Raw genomic sequence first — 18,145 nt, 5'->3', positions numbered from 1 at the left:
GCAAAATTTTGGGAATTAATGTACCTGAAGATTTCTATCAATCTGAAGGAGACTGACGTCATTTTTTACAAAGAAATCCTAATATCCCTGTAAAGATCCTTTATTGTTGTAAACGACTGAACTGAGGTCTCAGTAGGACTCTTATTCTGAAGTCGAACTGAGTTCCGGTGAGCGGCGCGCGAGGTTTGTTTTCGGTGAACTAGCTAGCGGATCGATTCATATCATCGCGTCTGTATCGATTTATTTCATGGTCTGCGGTCTGTTGTCAGCATTTTGTCAGGAAGTTTCGTCGCGACATGAAAGTGAAGGCTCTTGTTCGCCGTCATGGTAAGTCCGAGTAGCTGAAAAGCCTTCAGAAACTTTGAATCTATTGCCGTTTGGTTTTCCTGTTGTGAATGAGCACCGTTAGCAGTAAGTTAACCTGAATTTAGCAACATCTAAACACTGACAACATCTTCTACGGCTGCGAATCAAACGTTAGCTGACTTTACCTTCTAGTTTTATTATCACGTTTCTTGACGTAAGCTAAAGTAGTTGAGTCGCAGGCACACAACGTGTGGTCGGAAGTAGCAGCATACTGACCATGCCCACCCTAAACCAGGCATCCAGGTATATTGAGCATAAAGCTAACTTGCTAACTCCAGTTTCTGCTTTCTAACTGAGCGTTTAGGCATAATAAAAACTGTCTCCTCAGGTGGGCCGCGTAACAAGCCGTAGTGATTACATAAGTCACCTGGAATGGATTTACCCTCAGCAAACATGTACGACGCCTTCAAAGATGAAATTTGGAAAGGTAAGATTAGTGTTATCTGAACTTGCAATGTAAGAAAAACTGTGACTTTTAACATCAGTCCAGTTTAATATAATTCACAATAAGAACTTGACGTTGAGCTGCACAGAGGATGTACTTGTTGCAGGCCTGTTTTTATGCGTGTTCATGATGTTTTTCCACCACTTGTACACGCAGTTACATAATCATCATACAGTATTTTTCATGCACACACAAAACTCAAAATACCATGCACTTTATCTTGGAGTTTGTGGACTTAATACTGAACTATAAGCCATTTTTGTGATTTTCCAATTTAGAGCTGGGACCACTGGACCCTGACTGGTTTGATGTACTGACAGCTCAAACATTCACGAATGAGGAAAGTGTCTCTGATCAAGATTACTTCTGTGCTAACCAAGAGGGAAATTTTAAAACCCCCCTCAACAAATCTGCACTAGACAGTCAACTGTTTTCAACCCCTAAAGTTTTCAGACACAGTCGAGTTGTGTCACCTGAAACTGAGGATGAGCAGTCGTTCACTGCTGAACAAGGTAATGTTAGATTAAAATGAACTGTTGATTTACTGATGTGGTAATTAAGTTAAACATTTTCAGCACATCAAATTTATGCTAAAGAGAACTGTGGATGTCTTCATATGTTTTCATTTTAAATGTATTATTGTGAATTGTAGTAACCAACTCATGTCTGCATTGATAAGTTGTCTTGAAGTTGCATCTAAAAAATAATGTTTTTCTGTGCTGCACCATAGAAAAGGAAACACTGCCATGGACGGCAACAGAAAGTCCATGTTTGTTTCGGATGTCAAAAGAGGGGTGAGTGCAGCAGCTCTAAGACATTGTTGTCTGTGCTGTTTGAAAGAGAAATGATACATTTTTTGCGTAGTTTTTAATTGGTGCCATTGGTAGGAACAGTGTTTTCATCTTGAGTGATATGTCATTATCTGATTTTAAAAATAAGTCTTAATGGGGAACAATTGTGCTTTGAGAAAAGATTCATAAGTTCACAACTAGAATCCATTCCCATACATTGTTAAGTCAGTGCTTACGGAGCTATTTTCAAGTTAATTATGCCTAGGTTACTTGTGTTACCACTGCTGTTGACAGTTTTTGATGTGTCTTGTTCTTTTTAGGGTCCCAGGAGCAAAATATGCAGGAGGAGTCCAGCTTCAGAGTCAGGACAGTTTTGGTGAGCTGCAAATGCATCTGTATCTCACCTGTTTGAATTATATTTGAAATAAAGATTTAATCATCACTGGTTTTTGCTTCTGTCATATGTACAGATTTGCTTCATACCACCCCAAAAACCCCAGTAAGTGCATGACATCGAACAGTGATGTTATTTTTCTTTCGGCAAATGCCAGTATTTGAATGTGGAGTGATGGGTGGCATGAAGGTTTGACCTCTATGTGTTTTATGAATAACAGGTCAGCCATGCCAAGCAAATATCTGAAAGTCTTGGTGCACAGATTCATCCTGATATATCATGGACCAGTTCTCTGAATACCCCACCAGCTGTGCCATCCACCCTGATTTTATGTAAGCAAATGACTCAGTTGTTTGTTAAATATATAAATATATAAATATCTGATTTGTTAAGTAATTAGTGTGTTTTCTTAATGTTACAGCTAAAGCTGATGAGAGTCCCAGCCCAATGAGTGTTCCTGCAGACAAAAATGTTGTTGTGAGTCATCCGTCCAGCCCAAATATACAACAGACATAGATTTATCTGATCAATTTCTAGAATATTACTGAACGTCAAGTCTCTTGTCTGACATGAGAGTCGATAAGGAATCGAGTTATTGTTGCTCTGAAATGACAGGACAGACAAGGCATACTATTCTAGTTTACACAGGAAAAAGCAGATGTTTCAAATTGCTTCGGAAACTCATTCTTTCTTTCTTACTTATTTTCAGTTTGTGCGGAAGCTCTTTCCTTCTCTTTCAAATGTGTCCAGAGTTGGGGCCGTATCACCCAAAAACATTGACATGTCTCCTGCTCACCAAGGTACAGAATGTATCTTTTGCAATTTGGTGCAGTAGCTCTGAATATGAATGAAATAGCTATGCATTGCATTTTGCACAGGTGTTTAGATGCATAATGTGAAATAATACTGATTGCTGGTCTGTAATCAACAGGTGTTGTTTCCGCAGAGGCTGATCAGAATCCAGAGTTCCACGATTCCCCTCAGAGTTCACTGAATCAGAGTGACAGTGGTTGGAGACAGAAGCTACCAGATGCTATTGAGGATGGAGAAATACGCAGCACAGTAGCGAGTGTTCTTGATGGAGCTGAAAATGTTCTCTCAATATTTTTCACCAACAGTAGTTCAGCACTGAGAAAAGTGAAAACCGACAGAACTAAGAGGAAGCAAATCTTTCAAACAAAACATGGCTGCAGCTCTACAGACATCTCTACTACAAACAACGCTGTGTCCAGTGAACAGAGAACAGATGATTGGGAACCTGTTAGACTTTCCTCTCCCCCACCAGTAAAAACTGGAGATATTGAAATCACTCAGTGGTCCCCACTGAGTTTATCCGAAATCCCTGCCTGTACTGTAGAGTCTTCTTTCCATGATAACAGTCCTGCTGCACAAGAGGAAAACAACATTTTGACAGAACAACTGCAGAGCAACTCTGATTCTGGCCACCTCGCCAAGCCACCTTTGAAAATCACCCACTCTGGATTTACTAAGAGAAAGAGAACATTTATTTACACTGTTGAGACACCAAGAACACAAGTTCATGGAAAAGAAACGCAGTCCTCTAAGATGGAGTCATTTGCAGGGATTCCAGATTCTGGTAACACCTTTCTCATTCATATCGAATGTATTCATATATAAAATGCTACAATACACTTTTTACCAATATGGAAAAAGTCTATTTTTGTACAGTGACTTATTTTTTTTCATTTTCTTTTCTTTCCTTTCTTTCAGGATACAAACCCAAGCCATTGGAGAAAGCCTCAGGTGAAGCAGACTGCTGCAGTATCAGGGAGAATGAGATACAAAAACAGGAAAATGAGGAAAATCTACCTCCTTCTGTACAAGCAAAAGTCCAGGATCTTGACATGTCGCAGCTCTGCAGAGATTTTGCACAAGACTTCAGTCAAATGTTAGACCACGGTAAACTGAGTGAAGTAGCGGAGGATACTCCTCTAAATGGCTTCTCCCCATCAGCTTGTCTGTCGGCCATGAAACGAGCTAAACAGAAAGCAAGGCAAGCAAACCTTCACCAGGACTGTGATGGTGCCAGTAACACAAGACATGTTTCTGCCACAAATCAAAATCACTCCATCAATGAGGGCACAGTAAGTGACAGTGGATTTCTGTCTGCTGTTGCAGATATCACTCACCTGACTACAACATCACGTATTCTTCCCAGCTCAGAGAACATTGATCAAAGACAGCAGTGGACTGGATGTAAAACTGATAGCCACATGACTGCTTCTTTTCTATCTACAAACACAAGAACTGGAAAATATAATTTGGATGATATTTCGCAACAAGCTGAAACTGATGCCGAGCTGCACAGTGCAATCAAGGAAAGCCTGGCACTGGGCCCGAGCAGAGAGAATGAGATGCACACAGAGAGCACATCCACACAACTACCCACCAGTGCTAAAGGAACTGTGAATAGCATTAATTGCTTTCAACTCAATAGTCAAGTTAATGACAGATTCCCAGAGAAAACAACGGTTTCTCTTCCTTCCATCCATGCATCAGGATTCAAAACGGCTTCAAATAAGGGTATACAGATTTCCTCAGCCAACCTGGAGAGGGCCAAGCGTCTCTTTGAAGAGAATGAAGCTGAAAGGACATTTAGTGATCAGCCCATCAAAGGAGACACTAAAGAGGAAATCAGTGTGAGTAATGGGCCAGTGAAAAATACAGTCTCTAACTCAAATCAACCACATTCTTCAGGTGAAAATTTTGGGGATATCAGTTGCCAGTTAACAGCTTCACAAAAAGCTGATGTGACAGAACTGTGCACTCTCCTGGAAGAAGCAGATAGCCAGTTTGAATTTACACAGTTCAAAACTGCACAGCTACAGCAGTGTTGTCAGGATAATGCCCCCTCTCCCCAAGAAACTGACAAAGAACTTGACCCTGATTTTCTAATGGGCATAGATTTTGATGACAGCTTTAGTTCAGATGCTGAAAAACACCTGGCAGGTACTGTGATGCTTGATAAAATGGCCTCAGTTTCACGTGGTAAAGCAAACTTTGAGACATCAAGGGTAACAAGTAAATCCACAGTTATCTCACTGTCAAGTGCAGTGAAAAAAGAAAATTCCTCTACAGAGGAAGATGTGTATTCCGCTTCAAAGCACACCTCTGAAGGCAGTGGCAGTATTATGTCAGCTGAACCCGAAATCCTTAACAGAGCTAGGTTCACTGAAACAAGCGAGCAGGAGAACAGAAATCCTTTGATGCCTGGTGTAGGATTCAAAACTGCAGGAGGAAATGTTTTGAGAGTTTCAAAAAAATGTCTCAGCAAAGCCAGAGCTTTGTTTGCAGATTTAGAGGAGAATTTGACAGATCAGAAAACACCAGACAAGCCAAGAAGTGACGTTGATGCCAAAACCAAGCAGAGATGGGCCACAAGCATTAGAGATAAAGATGCTGCCAAAAATTTTGAAAACAAAATGAACAAAGCCTCATGTCAAAGTGGGTTCCAGATGGCCAGTGGGAAAGGGATTCATATTTCAGAAAAAGCTATGCAAGAGGCAGATGCTTTCTTCAAAGACTGTGGCATTAGTGACAGCCGCACTGGCACATCAGTAAAACATCAAAAGAGTGTCGAACCCTTGCCTGCAAGTGTCAGTCATATGAAAAAACATTCAAAATTTAAAAACGTCCAAGGGATTAAAGAAAATGTCTCTGAAGAACCAGTCAGTGAATTTGAAAAAGTGAATGCTGGACCAGCTGCATGCCATACAGAGGTTGTACAGCGTAATGTGGGGATTCCAAGTTTTAGTGTTAAGAATACGCCAGCTTTAAATAATGCAGTGTCTTTCCATGGAAATCTGTCTCCAACTGCAAAGGCACTTTCTTGTACCTCATGCACGACACCAGAGAATACTGGCTTCTCTGCCACTGATCAGTGGAGCAATGGAGGTGGATTCTCTACAGCTAGTGGGAAGAAAGTGTCCGTGTCAGCTGATGCCATGAAAAAAGCCCAGTGTCTTTTGAATGAAATTCATACACTCGAGGACACAAACAAAGACCTGAAACATAAAGGAGATGATTTAAGAACAGGTCGTCTCACCAATCAGATTCAAGGCGCCCCACCTAAACATGGTGGATTTCAGACAGCCAGTGGCCAAGGAGTTGTCATTTCATCTGCAGCTCTTAAGAAGGCTAAGTCATTGTTGAGTGAATGTGAAGCAGTTCAGGATAAAATCCATGTAAAACCTGCACATTCCAAGATGCCAGTTCCTGGTCCTTCATCCAGGAATAGTGGATGTCTCGCAGCCAGTGGTATGCCTGTGGCACTTTCAGCTGAGGCCCTCCAGAAGGCAAAAGCTTTTTTCATTGACATCAGTTTCAATGCAGAGATCCCAGCTGTTTCAGACACAAGGAATAGCAACAAGAAACAAGATGATGTGGGAAATTCAGACAAAATCCAATGTGGTTTCATGACTGCAGGGGGAGCAGCTGTCCATGTGTCTCAGAAAAACCTTTTGAAAGCAACAAATATTTTGAAAGAATTTAATGATGATAGGAATGGACTGTCAGTAGAATATGAAAAAAGTATAGAACCTGTGAGAGGAAATGGCAACGAGAAGAAACAGCTTTCAAAATCTAAACAAGATCAAAGGGTGACAGACACTTCTGAAGAGCATGGATGTGGATACTCTGAGTTTGAAAATTTGATCATGGGACCAGCTGTAAACCATGAAAACTCAATGCATCATGATGATGTGGCGATTCATAAAGGTGTTTTTGAGAACACACAAAGTTCTACCAATGGGGACCCATCTTTGATGGCAAAGCCATTTTCCTTCCCATTGTGCACTAGATCAAAGAACAGTGGTTCCTCTGTCTTCAGTGACTTAAGCAATGGTGGTGGATTCTGTACAGCCAGTGGGAAAAAAGTATCTGTGTTGGATGACTCAATGAAAAAAGCAAAGTCGCTATTAAATGAAAGTGCTGCCTGTAAGGACACAAGCCAACAACTGCAAGATAAAGAAGACAGTTTGCAAGGAGATGCTTTAAGAACAGGTCGTCTCACCAATCAGATTCAAGTTGCACCACCTAAACATGGCGGATTTCAGACAGCCAGTGGCAAAGGAGTTGTCATTTCATCTGAAGCTCTCAAGAAAGCTAAGTCATTGTTAAGTGAATGTGAAGCAGTTGAGGATAAAATCCATGTAAAACCTGCACATTCCAAGATGCCAGTTCCTGGTTTTTCATCCAGGAATAGTGGATTTCTTGCAGCCAGTGGGAAGACTGTGACATTTTCATCTGAGGCCCTCCAGAAGGCAAAAGCTCTCTTCAGTGACATCAGTTTCAATGCAGAGATCCCAGCTGTTTCAGACATGGAGAAGAGTGATAAACACAAAGATACTCAAACAAATACAGAAAAAATACATTGTGGTTTCACAACTGCGGGGGGAGCCAAAGTCCATGTGTCACAGAAAAATATTTTGAAAGCAAGGAATCTTTTGAAAGAATTTTCAGATGGGGAGAGCCATGATTCAAACTCATACTCAACAAGCCCACATGACATCCATGAGACAGATCAATCCAAAGTGAAAGATGAGAAAAGAAGTTCAAATTCTAATCTCTCTATATCCAGGGACAATGGCATGGCTGCTAAGGAAAGTGCCCCTCAAGTGGTAAAATCTTTTCAGTCTTTGCAAGAGACTGATTGTGAAAATGAAACTCTACAAAATTCAAGAGCACATGGTTGCATTTCTGTCAAAGAAAAGGCTCTTACAGATGTACCTAAGTTTAAAGAAGGCAAAATTACCCCATCACTGGTGGGCAGCCTCCATGACACTCCTGCAGCAGAAACAGCAGATGTGTTCGACCATGAAGTAAATCATACAAGCAGCAGTGAGGAACCTACGTTCAAAAACACAGAGGAGTCTTCAGTTCTAATGTTACATTCACTCAACCTCAGTGGCTGCACTGAGACCCAGCAGAAGATTCTTGCCCAGGAAGCTCTCGACTGCACTAAAGCTTTGTTGGAGGATGAAAGTCTGTCTGGCCAAAGTCTCTCACTGACTTTAGAAAATGTGCTACAGCAAGAAAACTTTAAATCGAAGAACAAACCTGTAGAGGAACAAAAAGGAAGAGGGAAAAGATCAGTAGATGGTGCAGATATGACTGGTAAGCGCCTGCAAGCTTGTCTCAGTGTTTTCAGATTCTTGCATCTGGGGTTAAAGTTTTGACATTTTTAGCCTCGTTAGATATTTTAACTTAAATGGATTGTTCCCATATTGCACATGGACCATCATTTTGGAATTAACTAAAATGCTTGATTATTACCAACCTTAAGCTGTGACTGTACTGTATGTGTTACAGCCATCACCATCAACGTTAACAGCTGCCTTATTGTTCTAACATATTCAAGGTCAGCCTCCGCTGAAGAGACGATTGCTGGAAGACTTTGATAGGACTGTTGATGGTCTAAGAGGCTCAACGCTCCATCCACAAAAAAGTTGTCCAAATAGTAAGTCATTAACACGGAAACAAATTATCTAAAGATTACATATCTTGTCTGATAAAGAAAAAAAAACTCTTGATCTGTGTTTTTTTTCTTAATTAAGGTGTGATGAAAGACAGGAGAGCTTTCAAGTACAATGTCTCTCTTCATCCAAACATCACAAAGCCACACAGGTAAGTTGCCCTTGAATTGTTGTCCATGTTTTCAAACAGCTGACTAAGGTTATCTGCTCTTTGGTGTATTTTTTTTGTCTTACAGGAATGGAAATAACTATGTGGAAACCAGCCTGCAAAGGACAACACCAACACAACATTCAGCCTCAGGAGACAGCAGATCAGCACGTTCCAAGATGCCAGTGTTTGTTCCTTCATTTGTCAAGAATTCAAAGACAGAGACTCAAAAGAATACACTCTTCAAGGACAACAGAAGAACATCTTCTGCATTTGTTCCCCCATTCAAAAAACAAAAAACTATTGTCCAAGAGAGCTCATCTAAACCACCTGAGGAGGAGGAGGATAAACAGCATCATCTCTTTGTAATGCCCTCTAACAGCACCACTTTTGTACCGCCCACTAAAAAAAAACAAAGCAGTATACATGTTACTTGTAATAAAAGCAAAGAACCCATTCAGACAGTGGCCTTGGCTGTTGCTTCAAATGATTGTCTGAAGAATAATCAAAACGTTCCTGTTGGCTGTGGATCAGAGGACTCTGTTGCTGAGGCATCATGTGTGGAGGACGCTGTTTCCAGAAGCCCAGGTGCAGTAACCTTCTGGGGTGAAGTCAGTATGATACACTGTAAACACTGTGCATAACTTAGGTAAAATTATGATGTGTTTATGGTTTACAGACATGTTTCTGAATCTTGCAAATGTGGAACTGGCAAGGGATATGCAAGACATGAGAATCAGGAAGAAGAAGCGGCAGACGATTCGACCATTTCCGGGCAGTTTGTTTCTGACTAAAACCTCAGGGGTTTCAAGGATCCCATTAAAAGCTGCTGTAAATGGAAAACTTCCAGCAAGATACACCCAAAAACAGGCAAGGCCAGAACTGTCAGTGGGCTTCAGAGCACATGTTGTCACAGGGGATTTTGTTATATTTCATTGTTTCATTAAGATCTTGATGCTGCTGTGTTTCAGCTCTATGGCTATGGAGTGCATCAGCATGTGTCTGAGATCACCAGTGAGACGGCAGAAACTTTTCGCTTCAATTTGCAACAGTTCCTCAAACTGGAAGCATTTATAGACGGAGGTGGTGTTCAGCTTGCTGATGGAGGATGGCTGATCCCCAGCAATGATGTGACTGCAGGGAAAGAAGAGTTTTACAGGTATTATTAATTTCAAGTTGAGTTTAATCTTAAACCTATTACAGTGTTTTGCTTTTTATTAAACCAGGTGTGTTGGTGTGTACAAATGCAGGCTGCAGGCTGATTGTACTGAATATCCTCTTGTTCTTCACTGTCCACAGAGCATTATGTGACACCCCAGGTGTGGATCCTAAACTGATAAGTGAGGAGTGGGTGTACAATCACTACAGATGGATTGTGTGGAAGCAGGCCTCCATGGAAAGATCTTTTCCAGAAACAATGGGAAGCATCTGTCTCACACCAGAGCAGGTTCTCCTACATCTTAAGTGCAGGTATGTGGGATTATATCTTATGCTAGTTCTGTGAATGTGTGAATATTAAATATACTCAAACAAACTCTATTATTACACACAGCCTAATGGCATTTTGTGCAATCTTTACAGAAGGCTTGGTTTTAGGGATGCAGCCAATTATTATTTTAATTATTGACTGATCTGTCGATTATTTTCATGATTATATGTTTGATCAAATGTAAAATGTTATTTATACTAAATAAATTGTCTGTCATGATTCTGTAAGCGCAAGGTGGTGGTCTCTAATGTCTTGATCTGTCCAAATAACAGTGAATATTCAGTTTATTATCACAGAGGACAAAGATGACAGCTATTATTAAGATACCAGTGGATTAATTCAGTTGTTTACTTTATTAAGTGTTTCAGCTGTACTTTGTTTAGTTAAATTATATTAGAATTTAAAAAATTGTGTAATTATGTTATTTCTATATATTTACGTGCATACTTTTTGCATACATTTTAGATTATTATCAGTTATTGATGAATTAAATGTTTTAATTTTATATTCAATGTTAATTAAATGTTTGTCCTCTAAAGCGTTTACTTTATTTAACATGTCTCAGATATGATGTAGAGATCGACCACAGCCGTAGGCCAGCTCTGAGAAAGATCATGGAAAGGGACGACACAGCAGCCAAAACCCTGGTGCTCTGTGTTTGCGGGGTCGTCTCCATGGGTCACTCCCCAAACAGACAGAGTCGCAGTGACACCAAGACTCCACAAGGTGCTGATGCCAAGGTTGAATCCCCATCTGCAGTTGTTTGGCTGACAGACGGCTGGTACGCTATTAAAGCTCAGCTGGATGAACCTTTGACTGCCATGCTTCACAAAGGTCGACTGGCTGTTGGTGGGAAGTTGATCATCTATGGGGCTCAGCTGGTGGGATCACAAGATGCTTGCTCCCCTCTGGAGGCACCTGAATCGCTCATGTTAAAGGTACTTAAAGGAGATCACAAGTTGTTTCTTTTCACAAGTTGAACAAAGTAACACGTTGACTATTGCTTTTTTTTGTTTGTTTTGTTTTTTAAAGATTTTTACAAATAGCAGCAGACCTGCACGGTGGGATACCAAGCTTGGATTTCACAGAGATCCCCGGCCATTCCTGCTTCCTGTCTCCAGTTTGTACAGCAACGGAGGGCCAGTAGGATGTGTGGACATTACCATACTGAGAAGCTACCCCCTACAGGTGAGTTTAGTCTTCTTAATTTACTGTCACTCCTGGAAGTCCATGTTCTTCTGACTGTATGCTTATTACATTTTCCAGTGGATGGAAAGGAAACCAGATGGGGGCGTTGTGTTCCGTTCTGTTCGTGCAGAAGAGAAGGAGGCGAGGCGATACAGCAGCCACAAACAAAAGGCCATGGAGCTCCTTTTTGCCAAGATTCAGACTGAATTTGAAAAGGAGGAGAATAGTAAGAATGATTTTTGGCTGTTAAGTACAGACTGAAATGGGATACGTTTTAACAAGTTGTCATCTTCAGGTAATAACAAACCTCAACGGAGAAGACGGACTATAAGTCGTCAGGATATTACAAATCTGCAAGATGGAGAGGAGCTGTATGAAGCAGTGGGGGATGACCCAACTTACCTTGAGGTGATAGGAAATTTACTTAACAGACTGCTGACTTAATTTCTCTCATGAATAGAGCTTTAGTCGCATATCTTTCTTACTTCCTTACCCTAGGCTCATTTGAGTGAACAGCAGTTAGAAACTCTACAAACCTACCGTCGCTCTCTAATGGAGAAGAAGCAGGCTGAACTGCAGGATCGATACCGTCGTGCTCTGGAAGCAGAGGACAGTGACGGAAATGGTCCCAAACGAGACGTTACACCTGTGTGGAGACTCTGCATTGCTGACTCCATGGAACAACCTGGCAGTGGTGTGTCTTGCTTTTTCTTCTTTTTTGACTTATTAATAATGACTTCAATTTACATACTCGTGTGTTCAAATAGTTGATGTAATTTATTTTTCTTGGTTTTAGTTTACCAGTTGAACCTTTGGCGACCTTCCTCAGATCTTCAGTCTTTACTAAAAGAAGGCTGTCGATACAAAGTCTATAACCTCACCACCTCAGATGGAAAGAAACGCAGCGGAATTGAAACAGTTCAACTCACTGGGACAAAGAAAACACAGTTTCAGGACCTACAGGTGTCACACACTGTTTACCTATGGCATTATGTACTGTTTACAGTATATATAAATTAATAAATGATGGAGGTATTATATAATATGTATGATTTGTTTTATCATTCAGGCTTCCCAGGAATGGTTATCAACACGTTTTCAACCAAGGGTTTCTACCAATTTTGTGAATCTTCACAACCAAGAATTCCAGTCGCAGTGTGGAGAGGTCGATCTCACGGGATATATCATTAGTGTCATAGATGGACAGGGTAGGTGATTTTTTTTTTTTTCCTTAACTTTTTCCTCAATAACCATATAGTTCACTAAATAATTGTTTGTACTTTTGAATACAGGTTCTTCTCCTGCATTTTATTTGGCTGATGGAGGACTCAACTTTGTTAAAGTGCGCTGTTTCAACAGCTTTTCTCAGTCTGGTCTGGAAGATGTTGTAAAACCACATGTGCTGTTGGCTCTGAGCAACCTGCAGCTGAGAGGTCAGTCCACATGTCCCACTCCAGTTGTGTATGCCGGAGATCTGACCGTCTTCTCTACAAACCCCAAGGAGGTTCATCTACAGGAATCCTTTAGCCAACTCAGACACCTGGTCCAGGTACAGTGCTAAGGTCCTAAACCTGTAAAGCTGCTAACACGCTTCAAAAACTTCCTTGATTTGAATACAATAAAAAGTCATGACTGTAATTTTCATCATGTGTTTTCAGAGTCAGGAGAACTTTTTTCTAACTTGTGAGGAGAAGCTTTCGCATTTAGTCAAGTCTTATGGCCTGAGCTCCATCTGTTCTCCAGCTCTGCAACCACGAACTCCAGCTTGTTCATCAGACAGAAAACAGGACACCAGTGTGAGTCTACACACTTGCTCTGTTATCTGGGGCTGTTAGATACATTTGCTCTCATAATCACTTGGTATTGATTTAAAAGCTAAAATTGTGTTCTTTTTACATGCAGCTGATATGTCAGCAGCCAATCAGAAGCCTTGAATCCTTCACACCTGTCAACAGGAACCCTCCTGAAGCAACCTCTTCAACAGAAAAAGACCCCAGAAGCTTGAAGAGGAGAAGAGCTCTAGACTATCTGTCTCGTATGCCGTCTCCGCCAGCTCTCGCACATCTGGGCTCAGTGGCTTCTCCATCTGTAAATAAGACATTCAACCCCCCTCGGAGGTCTGGGACACCAAGCACTTTAAAAACCACACAGACTCCAGCTCGCAAACCTGTCATTCCACAGATGGAAGATGAATGGGTGAATGACGAAGAACTGGCAATGATTGATACTCAGAAATTGTGTGCTGGTCAATTACTGTAGGTACATAAGACCGAATAACGAAGAGTAAGCTGCAACTTTGGAAAAACTGTACAAATGAGTGAATGTAAAGGCTAAAAGCTGTGTGTGGTAAATATTCTGCAGTTTGCAGTCTCACTGGACTAATTAAAGTGGAAAAATCTCCTCACGACAGTAAAATCACATCATCACTTCCTACTGATCTTCTGCTCTGTCTACATTTCTGTCTGTAAAGTTAAACATAAAGTTATCTCCATAAACCCCTACTTGTGTTTTGTTTGTGGACATATAACTAAGACATGATCGGGAACTCAACCGTTTTTGGGTTTTTTTGTAAGTAAGTCAGTTTTAAAATAACACACATGTTCATGATAGTTAATTTAAGACAAAAATGTGAAGTACCTAAAACGGTCATTAAGGGCCACATTGAAAGCAAAAATGGGTTCTCCATAGTCACTTTAAAAGTAAAACCACTAAAATGTAACCAAATGTATAAAAATGCTTTACCTTTGTGAAATCAGTGCAGATGCAGTCACAAAGTCACTTTACAAGGTAGTTGATTTTAAAACTAATCCAGTTTCGAGAGAAGCAGGAGGAGTGAAAGCAACATGTAGGATTATACACTGATGACTTCATGAGACACAGCTCCTGTGGTTGGTGCTCCTCCGGACCGGCTGGTGGCCCCGACGCACGCACTCACGGATTAATTGTCCGTTAACGAAGAAAATAAGAATGACGTCACTTCCGTAAACACAAGGCTTTGGCAGTGTTGAAATTGGGACGCGTGTTTTTTTTGTCAATGTCGTTGTCCCCTCATTATTTAGTCTTCCCGAGTGTACACGGTAAGCATCAATGAACAGCGGCGTTTCATTTATGTTGATGTTGTCGAGGCAGTAAACAGTTTTTTTGTCGTCTGTACGACTCGTGTGATGACGGAAGCTAACGAGGAACTGTGAGGCTTAATTTCGGTTTTAGCCGCAGTTTATTGAAAATGAGTGAGCGTACACCCAGACAGTGACTTAACTATATACTGCGATTATAATCATGAATTAAAAAAATGAAATGTACGTAATAATGAAAATAACTACATGGGCTAATTAGTTTTAATTGTATACTTTTGTGGATGTCCAGTATATTAACCGTGTTTGAATCTGTTTTCACGCAGATGTCTCACACTGAATCCTCCTGTACGACCTCTCCCGATGTAGAAAGCCCTTGTGTGGGTGTGGGTGAAAGGACTGAAGGTGGTAGAGATGACTCTGCTGACAAAAACACTAAATGTGTGAACAGTGACTGGCTGAGTTCAGACAGCAGTGTGAGGGAGCGAGTGTTAAAGGAGGTAGGACTCACCAGCACCACTTTCATTGGTCCCTCATTTCCTCCAGAAATAGCCGCGATTAAGTCTGACATTGAAGACACACTGAGCGACTTCTACAAAGAGCTTGAGAAAGTCGATACACCCAATGTTGCTAATGGTAACCCAGGGAAACAAGATGGCGGTTTGGTTCAACCACCCTCACCTCAAAAAACATCTACCAGCAAACAGGCTGAGGATGTGCGCAGGGAGGAAAGTGATAACATGAGCAAATCTGAAGAAACAGACAGCTCCCGGAAAAGCAGCGGACAGAAACAGCCCTCCTGGCCACACTGGTATCAAAATAAGCCGTACTACCCCAGACGGCCGAGGCCAGGCATGGACCTGAGCTCAGGTAGAGCTGTTCAGACGCAAAATCAATGGTATTATCCTCAACCAGTGAACGGACCACCAACCCCAAGATTATACACACCCCCATCTGCATTCCCAAATCCACAAAACCCACCACCACCACACATGAATCCCAGCTGGAGCGGTTCAGGCATGGCAAACAAGAATCCAGAGTCGCATTTTCCAACATTTTCTAGCTTCCCATCTCCGACTGTATACTTTCCCCCCACTCAGGGCTTTTATAGAGATTATCCACATCACTTAGACAGGGACGAACGAGGTTCTAGGTGCAATACATACTCAGATAATGTAAATATAGGATGGTCTAGAGATAGAGAAGAAGAATGGTCTCAGTTTGATGAAGAGCATGACAGGCACCAGAGATTTGTTTCAGAAAATGAACTCTGGGAGCGGCAGCATCACTGCCGACCCCCTGATAACACTCACAAATCCCATTCTTCCTTGGTGCTGATCTTGATGAGGGGATTGCCAGGATCTGGGAAATCAACGCTGGCCAGGTACATCTGTGTAATCTTGATTCACCTAATCGGATGTATTGTTCAATTTAAAGGCTCTTAAAACTCAATTTCTAATCCTGAACATACTATTTTAGTTGTACTTTTGTGACCCATCTCTCTCCCAGGGAGCTGCTCTCCACTGGTCCCAATGGCTTGATACTGAGCACAGACGATTACTTTGCTCACAAGGATGGCTACTGCTATGAACCAGGCCTTCTCGGAGTGGCACATGAATGGAACCAGAGCAGAGGTATTGTCTCATCAACCGCTCACACAGCTTAAGTGGTTCATCAAAGTTAATTCCTTATCAAGAAAAAAAGTTTTCACTTCATCAGCCACAAAGGCTTTTTTGTGAGAACAGTCTTTTCATTGTCATCTTCACAATAAGGTTATATTCACACATACAGTACCGTGCAAAAGTTTTAGGAACTAAAAGTAAAGCAAGTTTGCTTCCACAAGTAATTCCATGAATGGCTTTTTGTTTATCACTTAACTAAAACTTAAAGAGTGCACTAACCAGAAAAAAAGACTTCCATCGATATTTGGTGCGACCACCCTCTGCCGTTAAAGGCACTTGGCAGGTAGGTTGTTGCAGCATCTTGGAGAATTTGCCACAGTTTCTCTCAGTGTCCTCTGTCTCTTCATGCAATCCCAAACCGACTCCATGATGTTGAGATCAGGGCTCTGTGGGGGACATACCACCTGTTGCAGGACACTTTGTTCTTCATGTCACTAGAGGTAGCTCTTTATGGCTCTGGCTGTATGTTCGGGGTCATTTCCATTCTGCAAAATGAATTTTGAACCAATTAGATACCTCCCTGATGTTATTGTATGATAGCTAAGCATCTAAACATCTAAAGTGCCTAAAACAATTGCACAGTACTGTATATGAAGAGGAGTTACAATGGTCTGGTAAAACACTGTTTAAACCAGAAGTGTTGAAAAAAAGTGCCAAATTAAGCTTTAAAAATGTGGTTTGAAGAGATTTTTATTTTTATGCCAGAACTTGGTTCACTCAGTTTTGTTTTTTTTTCTTTAATCCTCTTTCAGCTAAAGATGCTATGCATGATCACCTGTCCCCAGTTATTATTGATAATACAAACATTCAAGCCTGGGAAATGAAGCCATATGTCAAAATGGTAGGTGGTGATATTACATACTAATAGTACCAATTAACTATATGATAGCATGAACATGTTTCACGCCTTTTTTTTTTACATATCTTAATACAAATGTCAAATATTTTAACAGGCCTTGGAGAGAGGATACAAAGTGGACTTCTGTGAACCTGACACCAGCTGGAAGTTGGATCCGTATGAGCTTCAAAAGTATTATTATTAATTATCATATTATATTTACATGCCAGTGCAGACTTTGAGAAACTTAACTTCCTAGCATGACCGCACCACATTTCTTTGCCCTCAAGGAGGAACAAGCATGGCGTTTCCCAAGAGAAGATTGCTCAGATGATGGATCGCTTTTCATTTCCCATATCCATAGACATCGTCATGAGTTCACAAGAACCACCTCACGTGAACCGGAGACATCGACCAGAGAAGGCACAGAAGATGAGGAGAAACAGAGACTTCCATTAGTTACTATAAGGATTTAACCAGCCAAATAATTTGCCTTGAAGAACAACATTTTGTAATGGTTTAAATACTGTTGGTGCTGTTTCTACATGATTTTAATATATATTTTTATATGCTGTAAATTTGTTTAAATAAAGAAAAATATATTTTATCCAGATAGGTTTCTGCTATTAAATTGTTATGCGTAATATCTATGCTAGAAAAAAATTTAAAATTTGTAAAATATGCAACAACATAGAAAACCTAATAAGTTTCCTGTTTGAATCGATACCAGTTGCTTTTTAAAATAGTTTTCGACATCCTCTGATTCCCTGAAATCTGCAGAGCAACTGTGAGAATCTTTTGTTTTGGTGAACCACAAGTTTTGCAGTCAATAGTTTTTTTTGAGCCGAGGAGTTGCTTGGTCTCTCTGACGCTTGCAAGGCACATCAAAATGCAATTTTCTATCACAGTTTCCCAGAAGGTGCTCATTGATTTCTTGTACCACCATACATGGATACGCATATAGATTGAAATTTTAGTTTTTTGTTTAATGTCGTATAATGTTTTGTAAATGTAAATCGATTTATGCAAAAGATTTTCCTCAACAAAATACAATATTTCAGGGAAATGTCGATGAGATGTTAGTGCAGTCACATCTAATTTATTCATTTATTTTCAATTATCAATTGGACAAGTTCAGATTTTTGATTTTTGATTTTAGTTTCATAAACCGTTGAGTCTTTGTAAGCAAACTCAGTTTGTAGTGGGAAAACGGTGAAAACAGTGTATAGAGACTTT

At 40.7% G+C, this 18,145-nt stretch overlaps 2 protein-coding genes across 4 annotated transcripts; both read left to right on the top strand.

Annotated features, from left to right (window-relative positions):
- Positions 1–149: 149 nt before the first annotated feature.
- On the top strand, positions 150–14,108 carry brca2 (BRCA2 DNA repair associated). Of its 3 annotated transcripts, none has more exons than XM_071496540.1 (27): positions 150–327; positions 695–793; positions 1,090–1,323; positions 1,542–1,605; positions 1,923–1,978; positions 2,073–2,101; positions 2,217–2,328; positions 2,418–2,473; positions 2,706–2,796; positions 2,943–3,593; positions 3,728–8,131; positions 8,376–8,474; positions 8,572–8,641; positions 8,727–9,226; positions 9,318–9,508; positions 9,610–9,797; positions 9,938–10,108; positions 10,693–11,065; positions 11,160–11,315; positions 11,394–11,541; positions 11,611–11,723; positions 11,814–12,009; positions 12,112–12,278; positions 12,385–12,523; positions 12,608–12,864; positions 12,974–13,111; positions 13,218–14,108. In XM_071496540.1, the coding sequence occupies exons 2-27, from the start codon at positions 739–741 to the stop codon at positions 13,572–13,574; spliced, it is 9,015 nt and encodes a 3,004-aa protein (XP_071352641.1). In that variant the 5' UTR covers positions 150–327; positions 695–738; the 3' UTR covers positions 13,575–14,108. The 3 variants fall into 3 exon arrangements, with proteins under 3 accessions (XP_071352641.1, XP_071352640.1, XP_071352642.1); XM_071496539.1 differs by having other exon boundaries at positions 2,928–3,593; XM_071496541.1 differs by having other exon boundaries at positions 2,928–3,593; positions 13,271–13,427.
- A 139-nt stretch (positions 14,109–14,247) lies between these two features.
- On the top strand, positions 14,248–17,522 carry n4bp2l2 (NEDD4 binding protein 2-like 2). The gene is made up of 6 exons (XM_071496542.1): positions 14,248–14,392; positions 14,716–15,773; positions 15,899–16,023; positions 16,824–16,912; positions 17,025–17,101; positions 17,200–17,522. The coding sequence occupies exons 2-6, from the start codon at positions 14,716–14,718 to the stop codon at positions 17,366–17,368; spliced, it is 1,518 nt and encodes a 505-aa protein (XP_071352643.1). The 5' UTR covers positions 14,248–14,392; the 3' UTR covers positions 17,369–17,522.
- The last annotated feature ends 623 nt before the right edge of the window (positions 17,523–18,145 follow it).

Source organism: Trachinotus anak, unplaced genomic scaffold (assembly GCF_046630095.1).
Source record: "Trachinotus anak isolate AG129_WGS33_773 ecotype Australia unplaced genomic scaffold, CSIRO_AGI_Tana_v1 ptg000014l, whole genome shotgun sequence".
NCBI lineage: Eukaryota > Metazoa > Chordata > Actinopteri > Carangiformes > Carangidae > Trachinotus > Trachinotus anak.
Note: the sequence above shows the minus strand (reverse complement) of the source record. Positions and strands in the feature narration are given on the sequence as shown.